General features: G+C 42.8%; 1 protein-coding gene across 2 annotated transcripts in view; it reads left to right on the forward strand.

Annotated features, from left to right (window-relative positions):
• The window catches only part of KIFAP3 (kinesin associated protein 3), a 155,234-nt gene that overhangs the window by 117,405 nt on the left and 17,669 nt on the right, over positions 1-20,160 (forward strand). For both annotated transcript variants that reach the window (XM_090047451.1, XM_090047452.1), the window contains exon 19: positions 2,212-2,311. In XM_090047451.1, coding sequence (XP_089903577.1) covers positions 2,212-2,311 — 100 coding nt within the window. The remainder of the gene's footprint in view (positions 1-2,211; positions 2,312-20,160) is intronic.

Genomic DNA, 20,160 nt, shown 5'->3' on the forward strand with positions numbered 1-20,160 from the left:
CTTCAATTCACTAATGGCATGATGGGTTGCTATTACTGTGCTACCCCAAGCTGCTTCACACAAATGTTTAAACCTAAATCAATCGATTAGCAGAATCTAAAGAATTTTTCATGAGCTCCAGGTCGTCTCTGTGTTGGAAATGCACATCCCCACTTTATCAACAGATGCCTATTAACTGCAATAGTATTCTATGTGACTGACGCTTTCCATGTGCTTTTATTTTCCTATAAAAGTCTTGGGTTTGTTGGCCAGAACTCTGAGCTTTATGGTTTGAATGTTAGTACAGTTGATTCAGGTTACTCCAGCTTCGGAGTTAAAAAATATAATGCTTTTCCATTGATACTAAGAAATGGTTTGTAGTTGTGATACTTTACCATCCCTGTTTTCAGATAAAAATCATGATATAAAATTGTTTAAAATATTAAACTATTTAATTTGCCTATTTAAATCAGAAAATAGTTTCAGTGCAAAGATGCTTGTTTTCCATTTCAATTTTTTGCTTAAACAGTAGTTCAGATGGGAAAACACGAACATATTACTACAACTCATAAAAATGTTGTTTTCCTTTTGAGTTGTCCTGATCTCATATAGCACATTTTTACCCTGGCTGAACAGTGCTGAAAGGAATATATATTTATGTTGGAATATTTGCTTATCGGATGCTATTTTCTTGCACGCTGTACACACGTGTGTACAATTAACTGTACACCCTATGCTTTTTCTTACACTTAAAATATATGTCTGATCATGGCTAGTACTTTTCATTTACAATCTGTTATACTGTATTCCATCACTTTCCCATGAGCTGTTTTCTCCTAAATGAATCTCTGTAGCACCTCATCAAATGTCTCTTGGAAATCTAGATGTATCAGTTCTATTCCTTTTATCATTTGTCACTATATTATCTTCAAAACAACATCAGGTAAATTTGTAAGAAAAGGAGAGATTTGTTCGAATGCCCCAGTTGTCATCTTTAAGTCCCTGTGTCTGTAAGTTGCTTTCCACTGCTTCCTGCACAGGCAGCTTTAGTAGTTCTGAAACCACAGAGGTTAAGCTAAGTGGCCTGTGATGCTCTGAATCTTATCTCACTTTCTTTAAAGTGGAATGGCATTTGTTACTTCCTAGTCATTATGAATCTCTTTCTATCTTCTGTTAAACTATTAAAGTATCTGTCAGAAGGCATCTGTTCTGCCCTTTTTTTTTTTTTTTTTTTAATTGGTATATCCTCTCCTCTAGAAACCAAGGAGGACTTCAAGACATTTCTTTAGTTAGGTTTTATTATTACATAGTTTAGCGTAAGTATCGTTATTTTATCTAATAAAGCCTGGCAATTTTTACCGAGTCAATTGTTCCCTTATTAACAACTAATATGCCATGAATATATGAATACGGATGGGGCTAAACTGTGCTGTCATTACACTGAAATAAATCTGGATATTAGGTCCTTTCTTCAGTGGAGTTACTTTAGAGTTGCATTAGTGTAACACAGATGAGAGTTAAGCTCATGAATTCCTGATCTCTCCTGTTAACCAAATAAGACCATAATTCCTTTAAGAGATCCTGGTAACTTTACAGACATGTGCACCTACTTATGTGAGTGGTGAATGTAAAAGTAACAAAGGAAAATTAGTTTAAGCTAAATTACTGTGTCCATTTCCTCAAGCTGCCCATGAGCCTATCATGAAAACTATTTTCTACCTAGGCTAACCTTACAAGATGTTAAACTTCCAGGAAGATGGGGAAAACAAGATTGTGAAGTTGCCTTCTCTTGGTTTAATTAGCTTAAGACAGTGGTAACAGTGTACAGGCTGAAGAATCGAGTCTTTTTGTTGCTGTTTCATTTTATTCCACCAACCTGGAGGTTAATGATTGCCTCTCTTGGTTGCATTGGTTTTGGTGCTGTGATGGAGTGAACAGGAATGGGATCAGGCCTTGTCTGTCACTGTTTCTCCTGCTGACAAAGTGTGAGAAACTTGGCTCGCATTTGTGACTCATTACAGGGGAGGGGTAGTGGGCTATAAATTGCTGAGTCTGGTGAGGGCCTCAGCAAGCCTCTACTTCTATCTGAAGGTGGCCTTGTCATTGATCCCTATACTAATGCAGAGCACTATATGGAGAGTGCCTAAGATAAAGCAGCACCTGTTACCCACTTTTCTCTTACCTCTAAAACACATTTTGCTTTTAACTTCAGTGTCTGTGTTCTCTTTCTAGATGGCCTGGTGCCCCCTGATGGAGCAGTGAGTCCGGATTTTTTCAGTGATTATCATCTTCAGAATGGAGATCTAGTTGGGCAACATCCCTTCTCCAGCGGGTAAATCACTTTTGGGAAAGTGTTTACATAATCAGAATGTTGCTAATTCTGTTTTTTTTGTTGCTACTTAATGTACATTTTTCAACTCTAATAATCTTTTTTTCTGCTATAAGCTTTAATAGGCTTACATTCTAAAAGTATACTTAGGTGAGTGATTTATATTGAGAAATATGATTTCCATAGAACTGCTATAAAAATTCATTGTCTTTCTTCATGCAAAAATTCATTGTCTTTCTTCATGCTGGGAAATCCAGTCTGCCGTTTGAACTAGACTTGTTTTTTGACACATTAACGTACACAGAATGTTTTTGATAGCATTCCAAAGGCAATAAAATAGAATAGAAAACTAGAACACACAACTAATTGCATGTTCAGACAATTATTCAAACATCATTCAGTCATTATATTTTGGAAATGTCTAAATAGGAACTTGGGATTTTGATTAACTAGCAGAATTATTTCCAGTATTCTTACACTGTTAAAATATGTTTCTCAGCTGCCAATATTATTTCCTGATTTATTTTATTATTTTGAAAAAATCTTCCCAGCAAACTCCCAGCTTGAGTACTGATGGTATTTGCTTTGAAAATCTGACTAAGGAGTGAAATATGTCTGCTTTTTGGCTTGATTGGGTGATTTCTGGATGTATGGGAGATGTTTCCTTTAATTGACCTTCTAATCAACAACCTCTCTTCCTCTGAATTTTAGCAAGCTGTTCCAGCTTGCATCTCTGGACTGACTTCTCTCCCAAGGTCAAATTGGAATGCTCCCATTTCAGAGAACAGGATCCCATTTCCATCATCTATGGCTTTTGTAGGGTTTAAGAAATGCTGTATTGTGTGTAGAATACATATGCCTAATTATGATAGATGGGTATGGATGGTATGTCTCCAATAAAAGTAAAGATTTCGCATGCTAAATGATCATCAGCTTCCGAAGCATGACCCCGCTAAGATTAGTTTGCATAATTGCTCTTAATAATGGGTGCCATCTTTAAAAATGTATTTTAAAAAAAATGAAATTGCTTCTAGTAGACAATCTGACGGCATGTTGCTTATTTACTTTTAAATACATACCTTGTTTATTGAAGCATGCTTGTGTTAGAGAAGTGGAAGGAGAAGTAGGTGAGTTAAATGCAGCTCTTTGGAACTGTAATGCGTGGCTTGCAGCTGCCCTTCACTTTCAATACAAAGGTGTAGTTAATAGGGTTGACAGGTTCCAGCATGCACTAACCTTGATCAGCCAGGATCTAGATGGAGCGTTATAGGGATACATAGTCCCCAGTGACTGTACAGTTCTGCTAAAGAAGCAGGTTGCAGTCTACATTGTTTTCAGTAAAATAAGAGTAGTTCCAACAAGATACTGTTGGTTTGCCAATGAGGCCCTCGGTTAAGGAAAGTTTGGCCATCCATGAGCTAATACTATGGTAGACTGCCAACCTCTCGAATGCTGAATTTCAAGCTCGTCTTTAAAGATATGTATTTGTAAGATTTTTTTAAAATCTGATTTTCCTCCAGCTAAAATGAATGGTAAAATACGTTGAGTATGTTTTTAAAATAAAAATAAATATTGGTAGAATGTCCTTGTAGCCAACTGCAAGGCATTTAAGCTTGGAGGCCCACTTAAATGCAAAGGGCAAATACAAATAGCAAAACTTGGTACCTAACCTTGTGCAGAGCCCAGGTAAATAAGTTGAGATTTCCAATTAGAATTCTGTTTCTGGGAGTGCTTTTTTGCTATGATCGCCATGGAATTATCTGTGATACAAGGAGACAACCTAATTGGAAACAGCATGTACTGTTGCAACTGTTCTGTCGCATTTGCAACACAGAGAGACTGGATTGTTTGATAGAATAGACACCGGCAGTTGGACAGTGAATCCCAGTTTTCAGACGTGTATCATTACTGTTTTGAACTTCTTGGCGCCAGAAGCCAGGATTTCCTGATGCTTAGAGCTAATGTAAAATGCATTAGTGCTCCAAGGCATGAGCAGTGGAATTGCCAGTCCCATGAGTTTGGAGATTCAAGCCCTTCTACCTCTCCAATTCTGAACTGGTGTTGGAAGGTAAAGCAGTTCTTGCTAGAGAAGTTAATTAAATATAATAGCAGAAAGTCGGGGTTCTTTTTATGTATTATAGTGTAGATTTCATCCATACCAAAAGATAATTCGAGGGTATTTTTATGCTTACATTTTAAAGCTAACAAGAACCTTATGGGAAGGATTATTTTTAAACCAGTCCCAGTTTTTAATAAATCAGTTTTTTTATAAAACTGGTTTGGTTTTCTATTATTAATTAGATCGAGTTTTCACAAGCTTATTTAAAAAAAAAAAAAGAAGAATTAGACCATCATCATTTCCCATATAACTTATTAGCTAATAGATAATGTTAGTTACTAGAAAAAGGAATGGCTGACTGCTGAGTTGGTGCATATTTCTGTGTGCTTGGAGTCTGTTTGCCTCTGGTATTTTTCGGTTTGTTATGCTACCTTCTCTTGGTTTGGGCTTTTACATTTGACTTAATGTTCTGTAATAGAAGCAAGTATTTAATTGGTAGTGGGGTTCTGAGATAAGTTTGTGTCTATGAAAACTGAGAGCATCTTTTGAAAGTTGAAACAAGGGGACTGCCTTAATGTTGAGTTGCTGCCACTTGACTTGGAAGAATTCAGTCATCCATTCTTCTTTCTGTTGCAGTATGAAAGAAAATATTGATATGCATTGAATTTTAATTTTACCTAAGGTATTTCCTACCATAGCCAAAAAGAGAAGGAACTTGCAGTCTATATACATTATTCAGGCAGACCAAAAAGGGACCTCCCTTTTTCCCCCCAAAATGTTTTCAAAGTAAGTTAGGTAGTTGCTTGAGAGTAGTAGGTCCAATTGGTTTGGATATTTGCAAAGGAAAAAAATTTACTCGTGGTGTTACATGAGTCATGATTGCCCATAGTTGCACTAGATGTGAAGGAGTTTTTGGTCAATGAAATGAACCCACTATCCTTTTAAATGGGCGCAACTGGGCTCAAGCTGCTTCAAGTTTCCACTGTAAGTTGCTCCTGATAGAGCCTGCATCAAGAGACACAGCCAGCACCAGCTTCCTTATAATAAATCGTTATACTTATCATGCTGCATGGAGCAAGCAGAGACAAATAGGCATTCATTTAACTAAGAGATAAGGGCATATTCTACTTCTGGAATATCATCCATGTTTTCACTGGTGTAGTATAGGAAAACACAAACGGGACCCTCCAGTCAAAGCTAGGTTCAAGGCTACAGCTGTCCCAGCCTCAGTGAAGCCTTTGGGACTGTCGAATATGCACAACGCAATAGAAGAACAGCTACAATAAAAAAAAAAAAGTGACTTCCCTCCTAGTGCTCATCTCCTGTGGTCTGGGCCTTGTCCTGGTCAGCACCGAGGCTGCAGAGCTAGAGCCATTGTGGAGTCTAATTCAAGTAGGGCGGTCAGTAATTCAGGCTAGCAACTTAGCAGGAGTCCAAAATGGATTAGGCATTTATAGGACAGACATTACTTTTTCCATTGCTCCAAGTAATAATATAAAGAATAACAAGATATGCAGTTCCAGTGGGCTGGAAAAAGAAATTTTAAGGGATGTAAACAGTCATACTTCAAGGACATAACCTGTCCATTATGAGGCTCTTTTTGTTTCTTACTCTTAAGTATCTGGTACTGACCACTGTCAGAGACAAAAATGCTGGGCTAGGTAGCCCAACTTCTATGTGCAAAGTATAAAATACTGGGAAGGACCCCCCAGGGGCTTGTGGGCTTAAAAATCACAGCACTGCTTCAGCTGCCTGATGTTTTGTTCACAATGGTACCTTGTTCATCACTCCATCCAGAAATTTCAGTAAACAGAACCATTGTTGATGTCAATGCCAATCTGGTTGGAGGAAAAAGAGGTGGAACATAAAGACAGAACTGTATTTGTTATACTTATGTCGCCATAGCAAATAAATGTTATACAGTACTTGCATTCACACAACAGGGTACTCAGTGAAGAAGCAGATAATCATCTTGGCAAGTGTTATGGCCTTCGTTGTAGTGAACCATGATCCTTTAGTAAGAATAGCCTACAAATAAAAATAAGATCTGTCAAGTGAGTATGTGAATTGTTGACCTTGAGTTAAAGATCTATCTTGTTTTCCAAACTCTAAACAGGCATTTTTTAATTGGACTTATGTGATTGTGCATGGTATATTACGGACAGTTTTTTTAATATGCTATTCAGTGAAAGGGTGACAAAACTATTGATACTGTATATACATTTTCCAGAGAGGTTTTTTGAAGCAGCATGTAATTGGTCTCACTGAACTGAGGGAGTTCTTGACAGCTTGTATTCAGGCTTCTTCATTGCCTAGAAATAGATTTTTCTGTTTTAGATTTCCAGCTTTAAGGCCCTTACAGCATCTTACAGAAGTAAATGAGTATTAGGCACGGATTTGAAATAAATTATTAAAATCCAAATTCATGACTCCTGGTTCGTGATGCCTTTTAATACCTAATGAAAGTGTTATTTCTGCAGTAAACAGAAATTCTTCACCTTTGGTTAGCATGGTAACAGAGCAGTGTCTGAGTTACGCAGGGAGAGATCAGCTAGAAGATGTCTTCAGGAATATTTGTTAATCAAATTTTAATGACCGTCTGGAGATTAATTACTTTCTGATTTCTAAAACACAGCAGGCAAAATTTGTGATGGCTGGGCATTTCATAATGGATATATTCATAGAAGGCTTCTTTTCCTGCAGGAGAGACAGTTTTTAAATCTGTCCTGACTATTCCTAAGTAATGGTATGAACTTGGTTTTTAGTAAGTGCCAATTTTCTTGTAAACAGAAAATTTGGGAACTCTGACTAAGCTATCTGTAACGTTAGAAAGATGAATAAGTAGGAATGCTGGAGCTAGACCAAGTTCTCAATTTTGCTTGCAAAAGAACATTTTGGAATGTCCTTTTCTCCAGTACAACCTCCTGTAACTCATTTATGGCAAGGTAGCAAGTTGCCATTGCACAACTTTCTTAATTTTCACTGAGACAAGGGTTTCTGTATGTTCTGTTCCAATATATGCATTAGTATATCCTTTGAACAGAGGTTTAACTGAAGCATCTTTCCTTAGAAAAGTGAGCTTTGGCACACAAATAAATGAATACAGTTTTATAGTGTGGCTGTTTATCTTAATCCATGGCTGGCCATCTTTGCTATTGACTAGTTTTAAAGTCAGTGAACTGTAGATGGATTTTTTTTGGTTGGGTGGATCATAGATCACACCCATCTGCTCCCATTAAAATCACTGATAAAAGTGTCACTCACTTCACTGGGAGCAGACCGAAGCCAACACTAAGCACGTAAAGACATCTCGACATGAATTTCTGAGCAAGATTGTGTCAAATTACTAAAAGTAGTGACGTAGAAAGCAAATATAAAAGACACTGGGGAGCCAGAACCACCTCCACTCTACAGTATCTTTGCTCAGACCGTCTCTCTACAGCTGCTGGGAAGTGTGACTCCAGCACATGTAGGCATACCTGAGCTAGACTTAATATAGTCATCTTGGGCACCAGTATCAGTGAGGCTGTAGGAGCAGTGGCTTTAGCCAACACCTGCATGTGCCTGAATAACCCATACTGTTCATATGTCTGTATAGCTCTTTTGGTACCTAAGCTAGATGACAGCTAGCTTGGATTTGTGTACCTACACAGGTAATTGTGGTGTGGATATACACTCAGCCTCTTTGCCTTCCTTTTCTAAGGAGCATATTGAAGATTCACTTAATTAAAGTTTTATAGGGGCAGTTCCAAAGGGGTTGCAGTGGTGAGGCTGGTGTGGATTGGACCTCACTACAGGTGCCTCCAGGGATTTTTAAGTCCATAAAGCAGGTGAAAATGCCACCCCCTTCCCCTTCCTGCTTAGAGGCATGTCCTGTCCTCGCTCCCCCACCTGTCTCTGCTGCTCTCCCTGCTGTCCCAGGGATGGGGAAAGCACCAGAACCACTCCTGCCTACCCCAGCTGGGCTGCACAGGGGCTGGGCTCAGCTGGGTCAAGCACTGTGGCAGCAAGGAAGGGGGTTCTCTTTCCCCATATTTGTTCCCCCCAGGGGGCCTGGTCAAGGAGGGTGTGGGAAAATACTCTCCTACTGCACTGTTAAAATTGCCCATGTTCCTACATGAGCCCAGCCCACGCAGCCTGCCTGGCTCTGGTATTTCCCCACCACCAGGACTGTAGGAAATTCAGCAGCAGCAGGTGTGGTAGTTAGAGTAGAGGAGTGAAAGAGACGTGCCTCTAAGCACAAAAAGAAAGGGAGGTGGGGATTTGCACTTGCTTTGAAACTTAGAAGTCCCTGGAGGCTCCTGCAGTATGATCTCCCTGCACTGATTGGGGCAGAGGAGGCTGGGAGCATGGGATGCAACCACTAGGAAATCCTGACTCCACCCCTGCTTGTAGTTGGCCTCAACAAAGTTGTCCTGCTTCAGTCTCTGAATCCTCCAGAATCTGTTTTTGAAGCAGGAGAATCCACAGTTGGAGGGGTTTGAGTGAGAATAATCTTTTTAAGGTGGTCTTGTATTCTGTTTTTATAGCTCATCTTCTGAGGCACTGACTCTTTAGTTGTGCTTTTTTTTGGTGATTAGTTCATTTTTGTTTCTTTAAAAAAAAACTTTGGGCCTTTACTTCCTACCTGTGCAGCATCTGGATGGAAGGTTGCAGATTATTTCTGAAAGTGAAGGCCACATATGGATTTAATGTGGGCAAGCAAAGCAAATTACCTCTAGTGGATTTTCTTGTATACTTGCTGACCTGCCTGGCTGTGGGTCCTAAAAGAGAATATCCCTAAGATTAACAAGTGCGTGTTCTCACTTGTGGGCCATACCACATCTAAAGCCAGGGCTAGAGTAGTGGAAGTCTAATGTATCCTATTCATCATTGTACATTAGGAATAACAGAGGCCATAACTGTGGGTGGATTTGAATTCAAGGAGATGTTCTAAAAATCAGGAATGCACATTTTTAGGGGGGAGCAGGGGAAAGAGAGGGGCAAGATGGTCCAGAAATTACTGGGTAAAGCACTTTCGTCTGTTATGCAGGATCTGATAGTCTGTGATAAGTGATCTGATGGTCTCTTTTGGCCTTCAGGATCTATTAAATTATTCCATTAAGCCACAGGAGATTTTAAGTGACATTTTAAGAAATGCTATGCCCTGACCTCCATCTGCTCCCATTGAAATCACTGATAAAAGTGTCACTCACTTCACTGGGAGCAGACTGAAGCCAACACTAAGCACGTAAGGACATCTCGACATGAATTTCTGAGCAAGATTGTGTCAAATTGCTAAAAGTATTGATGTAGAAAGCAAATGTCTTTGCATTGATGCTTTTGATTTTGAGAGATCTTGTATTTTAGAGTGGTTATTTCATTAATCAAAGCTTCCTTTAGCACATGGAAGAGAGGGGGTCCGTAGCTGTAAAATGGGAAGGGGATGATCCTATGATTAAAATTGGGATTGGGGCCAGGAGGTGTAGCAGAACCAGGATGAGAACATTGAGGACCTTAACAATTCACAAAAGTTCTCTGTGCCTTTATTTTCCCACCTGTAAAATGGGGCAGAACATATTTATTAAGCTTTAGGGGTGAGATTTGAGGCTATTTGTTTAATGCTTTAAAAATCTCTTTTAACTTTTACCTACATTGTTCTAACAAAGTCCTGAGCTTGACCAGGAGTTCGCCCGGGAACTGACTGAGGCCGTTTGCTCCAGGACCTTGGTTGTCATGGGTGACTTCAATTACCTGGACATCTCGTGGGAAGATCACTCAGCTAAATCCAAGCGGTCGCAAAGCTCTCTCTCGTGCATGGATGACCTCTACCTAACTCAAGAAGTCTATGGGCCAATGAGAGGCAAAGCGCTGCTCGACCTGGTACTGGCTACAGAGGACGACCTAATCAGCGACCTAGTGATCAATGGGAAGCTGGGTGACAGCGACCACGAGCTGATCACCTTCACCATCTGCCGTAAAGCTGTCAAGGCAGTCAGCAACACAGAAGTCCTTGACTTCAGAAAAGCCGACTGACAAGCTCAAGAGGCTTGTCGGTCAGGCCCTTAGGGACCATGACCCCAGGGAGATGGGAGTTCAAGAAGAGTGGTTGCTTCTCAAGGAAGCAATCCTCAATGCACAAGCTAAATCTATTCCAACACGGAGGAAAGGCAGCAAGAAGCCACAGCAGCCCTCCTGGCTCTCCAGGGACCTAGTGGACCTCCTGCTGCTAAAAAGGAAAGCCTACAAAGGATGGAGGACGGGATTCACCTCCAAGGAGGATTATTCTGCACTGGTCCGGTCCTGCAGGGAGCAAACCAGGAAAGCCAAGGCTGCAACTGAACTCCAACTAGCTACAAGCATCAAGGACAACAAAAAGTGCTTTTTCAGATATGTGGGGAGCCGGAGGAGAAGCAAGGGCAATGTTGGACCCCTGCTAAACCAGATGGGGCAACTGACGCCCAGGAAAAAGCCAACCTATTAAATAGGTACTTTGCGTCAGTCTTTCATCAGTCCCATGGGACACCCATGCCTGCTATGGGACAGGGAGATCCGGGTGATGGGGATCCCCTACCCTCCATAAATGCTGACCTCGTGAAGGAACACCTTGAGAAGCTGGATACCTTCAAGTCAGCTGGCCCTGACAATCTGCACCCCAGGGTACTCAAGGAGCTGGCGAGTGTCATAGCCCAGCCCCTGGCACAGATCTTTGAAAACTCCTGGCGCTCTGGTGTAGTGCCCGAAGACTGGAAGAAGGCCAATGTGGTGCCGATCTTCAAGAAAGGGAGGAGAGTGGATCCGGCTAACTACAGGCCCATTAGCCTGACTTCTATCCTGGGGAAGATCTTAGAAAAGTTTATTAAGGAGGCCATCCTTGATGCACTGGCCCAGGCTAACATCCTAAGGGATAGTCAGCACAGGTTTGTTGCGGGTAGGTCTTGTTTGACCAATCTCATTTCCTTCTATGACTAGGTGACCTATCACCTGGACCAGGGAGAAGAGATTGATGTCATATATCTTGACTTCAAAAAAGCTTTTGATCTGGTATCCCATGATCACCTTTTGGCCAGACTGGCCAGTTGTGGCCTTGGCTCCACCACGATCTGCTGGCTGGGAAATTGGCTCCGTGGTTGGACCCAGAGGGTTTTAATTGATGGCAGTCACTCATCGTGGTGCCCTGTGACCAGTGGGGTCCCTCAAGGCTCTGTCCTTGGACCCATACTGTTCAACATCTTCATTAATGATGTGGACATTGGAGTCAGGAGTGGACTGGCCAAGTTCACCGATGACACCAAACTTTGGAGCAAAGCATCCACGCCAGAAGATAGGTGGGTGATCCAGGCTGACCTGGACAAACTCAGCAAATGGGCAGACGAGAACCTGATGGTGTTTAACACCAAAAAATGCAAGGTTCTCCACCTTGGGAGGGAAAACCTGCAGCATCCTTATAGGCTCGGCAGTGCTACTTTGGATAGCACTACAGAAGAAAGAGACTTGGGGGTCATCATTGACCACAAGATGAACGTGAGCCTGCAATGCGATGCTGCAGCTAATAAAGCGACCAAAACGCTGGCTTGCATCCATAGATGCTTCTCGAGCAAATCCCGGGACATCATTCTCCCCTTGTACTCGGCCTTGGTGAGGCCGCAGCTGGAATACTGCGTCCAGTTTTGGGCTCCACAATTCAAAAAGGATGTGGAGAAGCTTGAGAGAGTCCAGAGGAGAGCCACGCGCATGATCAGAGGTCAGGAAAACAGACCTTACGACAACGGGCTGAGAGCCATGGGACTCTTTAGTCTGGAAAAGCGCAGGCTCAGGGGTGATCTGATGGCCACCTATAAGTTTATCAGGGGTGACCACCAGGATCTGGGGGAACGTTTGTTCACCAGAGCGCCCCAAGGGATGACTAGGTCGAACGGTCACAAATTCCTGCAAGACTGTTTCAGGCTGGACGTAAGGAAGAATTTCTTTATTGTCCGAGCCCTCAAGGTCTGGAACAGTCTGCCAGCGGAGGTGGTTCAAGCACCTACATTGAACACCTTCAAGAGTAAATTGGATGCTTATCTTGCTGGGATCCTATGACCCCAGCTGACTTCCTGCCCTTTGGGCAGGGGGCTGGACTCGATGATCTCCCGAGGTCCCTTCCGGCCCTGGTGTCTATGAAATCTATGAAACTATCAATAGAAAAATTGAGGGTTGTATGTTGTTGTTGATGCCTGATTTTACACTGATAGAGTACCATTATGATGTTTTGTTAGATTTCCAGCAGTTGTATTTTCTTCTCTCCTTTTTTCGTTTTCTTTTCCTCGTCTTCTTTTAACTTTTTGCATCATTTAAACTTTGTAAAAAAGTTGCATTTTTTTTTTTTTTGGTCCTTGAAAAGTATTCAGGGGAGAGAGATTGTGTTTCTGCTATTTGGACACTATTCACTTTGCATTTCCCAAGGAGAATTGAATTAGGTTTTATTAGTATATTGGGCCTATAACTTTGTAACCAGGTTTTATTAGTTTATCACACATCAGTATTAGCAAATTGTAAATTCCACTGAAATAAACAAGAAAAAGGGCTTAGGAGCTATGAAGTTTCTGAAAGAAAAAGGTTTTAATCTAAAAAAAAAAAAAAAAAAAATCTCTACTGCTACAAAACTAAAATATACTTAATCTCTTTAATTCTTTATGTTACCATCTACATGTTTCTTTTTTTTAATGTAGCTGTGTGGGGTCAAGAGGCTTCACAAAGTTTATGATCCAATTTTATGTTCCCCGAGGTCTGAGTGGGTGTTGTAAATGCACGTAACGTTACAGTTTACCTTGTACCTAGAAAGTGCCAACAACAGACTAGAACCTGGCTTAATGTCAAGGTTCAGATTATGGTTCCTGAAAAGCTGATAGGAAGTTTCTTTGATTTCTGTGAACAGTGGATCATATCAGAATGACAAGATTCGAAACACTTTCATTTGCATGTGGGATCTTTTAGCTGTGGGATTCAGTTATTGATTAATTTATTGTTGTTGTAGTGCTGGATACAGATTTCAGGGCTTGTTTACAAAGCCACATGTACAGAAACTGATAATAGTGCCCTGATCATGTTATAACAGTTTGATTTTACCAGTGTAGATTGGACCAAACCACCATGTTATGATGTTGAACTTGTTACTGCCTTTTAAATACTAGGGTCCTGAACCTTCAAGGATCCTTGTGCACTCGTGTGCCCTGGGACTTCCCCAGGGTAAGAGGTGGGGGGTGCCTGTGCTGTGCCCAAAGTCTTACCACTAACTGGTTTGGTGCTGTTTAGGCAAAAAGAACTTTTTTTTTTCATAGCATCATGGCCTCATGCAATAGGGTTCCTATGTAGAGAAGCCCTATGGATATGTATTGGCATTATAGTAAAATGAGTTCATAGACATTTAGGGCATCTTTTGGAAGCCACTCTATTTAAAGAGCCTGCAGCATTTCATATATTCAGCATCTTGCACTTCAAAATGGCAGCAGGGGCACTTGAACTAAAGCTCATTGAATGAGCTTTAGTTCAAGTGCCCCTGCTGCCATTTTGAAGTGTGGGGACACTGAATGCACGTGATGCCAAGGCTGCTGGAGCATGCTAATTAGCACGCACCAACAGACTCAGTAGAGTCTGTTCTGACGTGTTCTAATTGGATTGAGGCGGAGCAAGTGTCGGGCATGTGTATAAGTGCCCTAAAGTCACAATGCACTATCCGATCAACTAATCCAGGGGTGGCCAGCCTATAACACGTGCCATATGCGGCCTCTGTGTGGCACGCAGGAGGCCAAGGAGGAGATGGGCAGCGTAACAGTAGGTAAGAAAAGGAGCAGAAAGCAGTGTAGAAGATCAGGTAAGGAGCACAGGGCAGGGAACAAAAAGCAGAGCAGCAGATTGAGCGGAAGAAAGGATCTGAATGGCACTTGGGGGGAGGGTGCAGGGCTAATTTATAGCACACCTGCCAAGAGGGTGAGCCCCCACTGATCTAATCCAACCTCTAACCCACAAGGGCTGCACTTTTTTACTGTGGGGATGTTAACGTGCAGTAGGACAGTTCTTGCGCCTTTGTCCAGCCTGTGGCTGGTCCCTCTGTCCCACCTGGCCCAGGCACTGTCCAGCCTATGGTGCATCCCACTGCCCCTGAGTTTGCAGTGGGGCTGAGGCAGCTCTGCAGCCAGACTTCCATTTTCTGGCAGCCCCAATGGTGCCAGCTCCTTCTGGCTGCTGCTGCTGACCCTGGCCCCATGCAGACCAGCCAGGACCCACACCTGCAGTGTCCAAGTCCTGGGCTGAGTGCACAGCTGCAGCCAAGCCCACTGTGCCCTGTGTGGGAGTTGGGGTCCCTGCAGCACCCGCTCTGGACCTGCCTGTCCCAGCCACTATGAACCACAGCAGTGGCGACTGGGCACAAGCTGCTGCTGGGGGGTGGGGAAAAAGCGGGACTTGACTACCTGTTCCTTGCCACTCCTGGGTCCTCCTCGCTGCAGCTGCCCAGAGTCCGTGCCGGGGCCGCCCTGCAGTTTCTCTTCGCTATCGTCACTGCCACCAGCACTGCCTCTGGGCTGCCCCGGGCCCCTGCACCTGGCAGGATGGTGGTAGGGACGAGTTGCAGGGCAGCAGCAGCAAGAAGGGCCTAGCAGCAGCAAGGGAGAGGCAGCAAGGTCCTGCTTTTTCCCTCACCCTCAGAAGCAACTTCTGCCTAGCTGCCACCACCACCACTCTTATCTCTGGAGCAGGTGCTGCAGGGATCCCAACCCTACGTTGCGGGGAGAGTGAGGCAGGGGAGCTGGAGCAGGGGCCGGGCCTGTGTATTCAGCCCAGAGCTGGGCAGAAGCTGCTGCTGGGTGCTGGGCAAAAGTGAGACCTGGTGGCGGGTGCAATTGCCTCCCCCTGACCTCTGCAGGGACCTACTTGCTGCTGCAGCTGCCTGGAACCCATACTGGGGCTGCCCTGCAGCTCCTCCCTGCCAGACATGGGGCCCCAAAATGGCCTGGAGACAGCGTTGGTGGTAGCAGAGGCCCCAGTTGAGCTGCCCCTGCTGAAGCTGGCACCTGCCCACGCTCATGTCAGCTTTCTGCCTGCCTATGAGCCCATCCCACATAGGTTTAATCCCTCTGAATAATTAGAGTGGCAGTCTAATAGATGAAGTCACACATTTGATAAAATTTTCATTTGTAATCTTTTCAATAAGCTGCAGATTCCATTTGGGAAGAAACTAGGAAATTGAGCTTTCAGTCCATTTCCTCTCTTTGCAAGGCCACTTTTGATTCTTGATGGCTCTTTACAGTTTTCAGTCGCTGCATATTCCACTGTGTTGCACTTGCATTCGAGCCAATTTAACCAATAAGCTTTAGATGTATATTAATAATTAAAACGTATGCCAAAATACTGCTCCAGTTAGATTAAGTCCCTTGGAAGTCCTACAAAAATTGTCCAAATCTGGGTCTGTCTCTTGAAATGTAATGTTAATTAATTCCCACATTCTGTCTGCTGCTCATAGCCCCTCCAGATGTGCTACTAGGATAGACTGGCTCCTAGGTTACAAGCCATCTGGGCTCTGTAAACTGATTTGCACTTATATTAAGCAATAAGTGAACAGAATGCAGAAGAGTTATTAAAGCAAATGTACATTGCCTATAAATCTCAAAGTAAAATATTAAAACATAGTAAATGAGAATGGAATGTGTAAATGAAGACTTGCCTGTTTTTAATGAGTTTAGCTGTGACTCTTGTTTTCAACTAAAGGAGAAGAATTTTATTTCTCTTTCTTTTCCCCTCCCCTAAAATTAAAAAAAAAAAAGAAGAAAAACTATAAAACTGCTTACAGAAGTATCCAAGGCAAAAACAAGGAAATATAATGTTCTAAACTTGACTGGTCCAAACCACTCGAGCTGCTGTGACAGCTCATAAAACTGAGAGTAGTTTTTAACTGGACTCTGTTTTACATTGCCAGAGTGAATTTTCCTTGCAGGAAGTAGCCCGAAGGTTTATTTAGTTTCCAGACTGCTGCTTTGATCTCGCTGCTCTGTCACTTCTCAGGTTACATAGCTCTTTTTCACTGCAGTAAATCTGCAACAGTTAATGAGAATAAAATTTCCTCCTTCTCACTGATCACATGCTGTTAAATGCCAAACCACAGCCAGCAGCGTACTTGCAGAATTCAGCTGCACTGTACAAAAACAGCACAATCGGTTTAATCTTGTTGTTTTTGTCATTCATTTTATTGAGCTTTCCTTTTTTAAGTGACCTATTTTATCAAGACAAGTGGTTGCAAGGCCAGGCCTGGAAGAAAGATTTAAAACTGTAATAAACTGAAGGGGGGGGAGGAGGGTGGTATGTATAAGCATGCTCATAGGATTCAAAATTAAAACTACCTTGAGTGGTCTTAAAAGGCCTTATAGGTTAGTGGGAAATTCCTTCAGGGTTATAGTACATGTGTGCTTGGGCTGTGAACTAACCCTTACTAAATAAATTAATTTAAATCATTAGTATATAAATTAATTTAACAAGTCAAATTAGTTGCCTGGCATAACTGAAATATAATTAGAATTCTGCTGATTTTTAAAATTTGACTTTCAGAATCTCTGTATTACCATGCTCAGGTATTCAGATGTTACAAGTCAGGAATCATGATACTAGTTTTAAAAGAACACACATTTTTGAAAAAAATGGAACTCAGTAAGTTTATGAACTGGCTTATATGACAAAGCCTGGGACAGTGGTGAGCTATATGTGAGGACCCTGGAGAGCCCTTCCAGTCTTCTGTTCCTATGTGCCTTTAGGATTCACAGCTTCAATGTCTTTTCTCCGTGAGGGCTGGAAGCTTTTTCCAATTAAGGCGAAGATTCTTGCATAACAATGTGACTCTGGGATCTGGACGTTTAAGAAAAAAGTCCCCAATATACATTTATATCTGGTACATTCCATAAGTTGCAGTGGCATAGGGAACTCATTGAGCACCCAGGGCAAGGGTATGCCAACTACGGGGGCGGGGGGGGAAGCAGAGTGGGCGAGAGGAAGGGAAGTCTTACCTTTCCAGGTGATGGCTGCTGCTGCCAGAGCTCAGCATCAGCTCTCCTGTGGCCAGGCTTTCTTTGGAGTGGATCCTAATGCCCTGTTCTTTCCTCCCTGCTAGACATACATGTGGGGAGCAGAGCTGTGCCAGCTCTGGCAAAGGTTCCTGGGGATAGGGGGAAGAGCGCTATTCTGTCTGTCCCACTTGCTCCCCAGATGCATTGTTTGGTGTAGTGCTGTGCTGCCCAGCTCCTGTGGCTGGGCAGGGGAGGTGAAGATCTGGTGCTGCAGCAGACACTCCCAGCAGGGTGGATCTTGGCACCCCCTCATAGTTGGTGCCCTGGGTGGGTGTCTCTCTTGCCTTACCCAAGTTACACTACTTTTAAGATGTGTACTCCAAACTTAGAGTAGGTAGAAATGTTGTATAGGAAGATTTGGGGATGAAGTCCTCTTTTAAAGTACTCTAAAGTCTTTGTTGCATCAGGGCCAGATGTTGCTCAGACTTCACCGTGGCCCACACTGGTGTTCAACCAGCCAGAATTTCATCCGTGTTCTGTGTGGTAAAATATTCACAAGTTTGCTGATCAATAATTAACATTCTTTCCATTTTTGTTATGTGCATGGTCTATTGAATGTCACAGATCCCCTAGTAATGCTAACTTGCAGAAAGCAGTTCTAAAACTTTTATTGGCCTCTGCTGTAAGTCAAATCAAAACGGACTTTTTTCCCCAGCATTTTTTCTGGGCTTTTGATTGTGGTCCAGCCTTTCATTATGTATTTTGTCATGATGTAGCTGGGCACATGGGATGTGTGCTGCTAACTGTGTAATGTACTTATTAGCCAGTAAAGCAGTCCCTAGCACAAGGCTTTGTCTGTTCCTTAGTACTGATGGCAGGGGCCAACACTGCCATTAGCCAGTTGCTCTCTGGCTAAATACAGATGGTCAAAAAGCTCAAGGCTGAATCGATTGAATCTCTGCAGGTTAGTCTAAGCTGCATAGATTGAATGATAAGCTGGTGAACAGACATTCACTTTTGATTTCAGAAATGCAGCCACATACCTGCAGTGGCCTAGACCAGAAGCCAGGGAGCACTACACCATGCCTCCCTGCTGGCTGGATCAGACAGCTTGGGCCAAGGCTAGCCTGCTGACCCTGTGTGTGTGTGTGTGGGGTGGGGAGGGGAGGAGGAGGAAACTTGTAGGAGAGGTGCAAAGCATCCTGGGATGCGGAAGGACTGTGAGTTAACTTGAATCTGGAGGGGATCTGGGACAGAAGTTCAATAAACCTATTTAACTTAAATCAGTTAAATCTGATACTACATCCGTCTAGATTTATCTTAAACCAGTTTTGGCCATTATGAAAGTGGTTTATATGCACTGGACTTCTGTTGTGTTATAGATCTGAACTGGCTTCTGATCACTTATTCCAGTTTGTGTGTAATTTCTGTCCCTAGTCTTTTTGGGAGCCTGAGAACTGCATTTTCAGTTTCAGGGCACACTTCTAACAGCACTTCTTGCTCATTGGCCCAAATGTGCTCTCACCCAGCGGATATGGTGAGAAGCAATTCGCCCACGGAAGACATCAGGGCTGTTTAAAAAATGTTAACCCTAAAGATTTGAGGCCAGATCCTAAGCCCAAAGACCGAATCTTACCCATTTTTCTTGGCTATTTTCGGGAGCATCTTCATTGCCTTTTATTGCCTGTCTCTCTTATGTTGTTGTCCCAATGTTTTGCTGTTACTTTCAGAAATCAGTACATTTTATTGGTGGGTTTGCTTCACTTGGAGTAACCCAAAAAAGGATTTGTTTTTGTTTTCTCTTGGGATAAACTCAGAATTGAAAAATAGAGTTAAACACCTGCTTTCTCCCTCCTCCCCCACACCACACTTAAGCCCCAATAATGTTCAGGGCACTTCTCCAGAAAGCAGGAGATCTAGGTGTTAGGCTCCACCAATCCTCACCCAGAGAGGGTTTGAACCTGCATTTCTCTGGCTTAGCATAGATCTTTAATCACCAAACTACAGGTAAGACATTATCCAGAATGTCCCTCTCCAGTGCTCCTTTTGAAGCTGAGTCAGCTTTCCTAGCATTTAATAGTCATTGGATAAAATGGATGGGAAGGAGGACAGGCTAAAAGAGAAGGGGATCAGATGATGCCTGTCCTATGGCATGGTTGTTATAGCACTATGCTGGGAAATCATAGGCATACAAGTTTAAACCCCTTCTGGGTGTCCTAACCACTTCGCTATGGGACTAAAACATGAGAGAGTTGTTATCTTCCATCTCCCATTTCTGGTCAGCTCTGTTTTCATGACTTCAGCATGCTGTATGTCCACAATGGACATATAGCTGCATACATGCTCAGCAAGTGCATAGCTGCTTTAGCATGATCAGTCTGTGTAGGCACACTTACGTGTGTCTACAGTGTAGGGTTAAGAACACTGCAACCTGTATGCACGTGCCAAAACATCCACTTACACGGCTAGAAAACTGCTTTTTATACACATAAAGGGAAACAGGATTTCACCCTGTAGTCAGACATCAAGTCAGTGAGGAAGCATGAAGGTGAACTGAGGTTCTCTCCACGCCCAGGCTACACTCGAATCAGTTGACAGCACTCCTTCAGTGAGCTGAGTTGGCAGGTTCTTGGATGACAATCCTGCTTTTCAGCAAGACTTGTAACTGGTGTCAGTTGGCTGAGTAGCACCAGTTCAGAGTTTTGTTCTAAGAAACGTTTCACAACTGGGTGGTAACAATCACTCCTCAGTAGTGTACTTAAGAGCTCTTTTCCCTTGATACC

Source organism: Crocodylus siamensis, chromosome 5, assembly GCF_052110815.1.
Source record: "Crocodylus siamensis isolate JL-2025a chromosome 5, ASM5211081v1, whole genome shotgun sequence".
NCBI classification, from domain to species: Eukaryota; Metazoa; Chordata; order Crocodylia; family Crocodylidae; genus Crocodylus; species Crocodylus siamensis.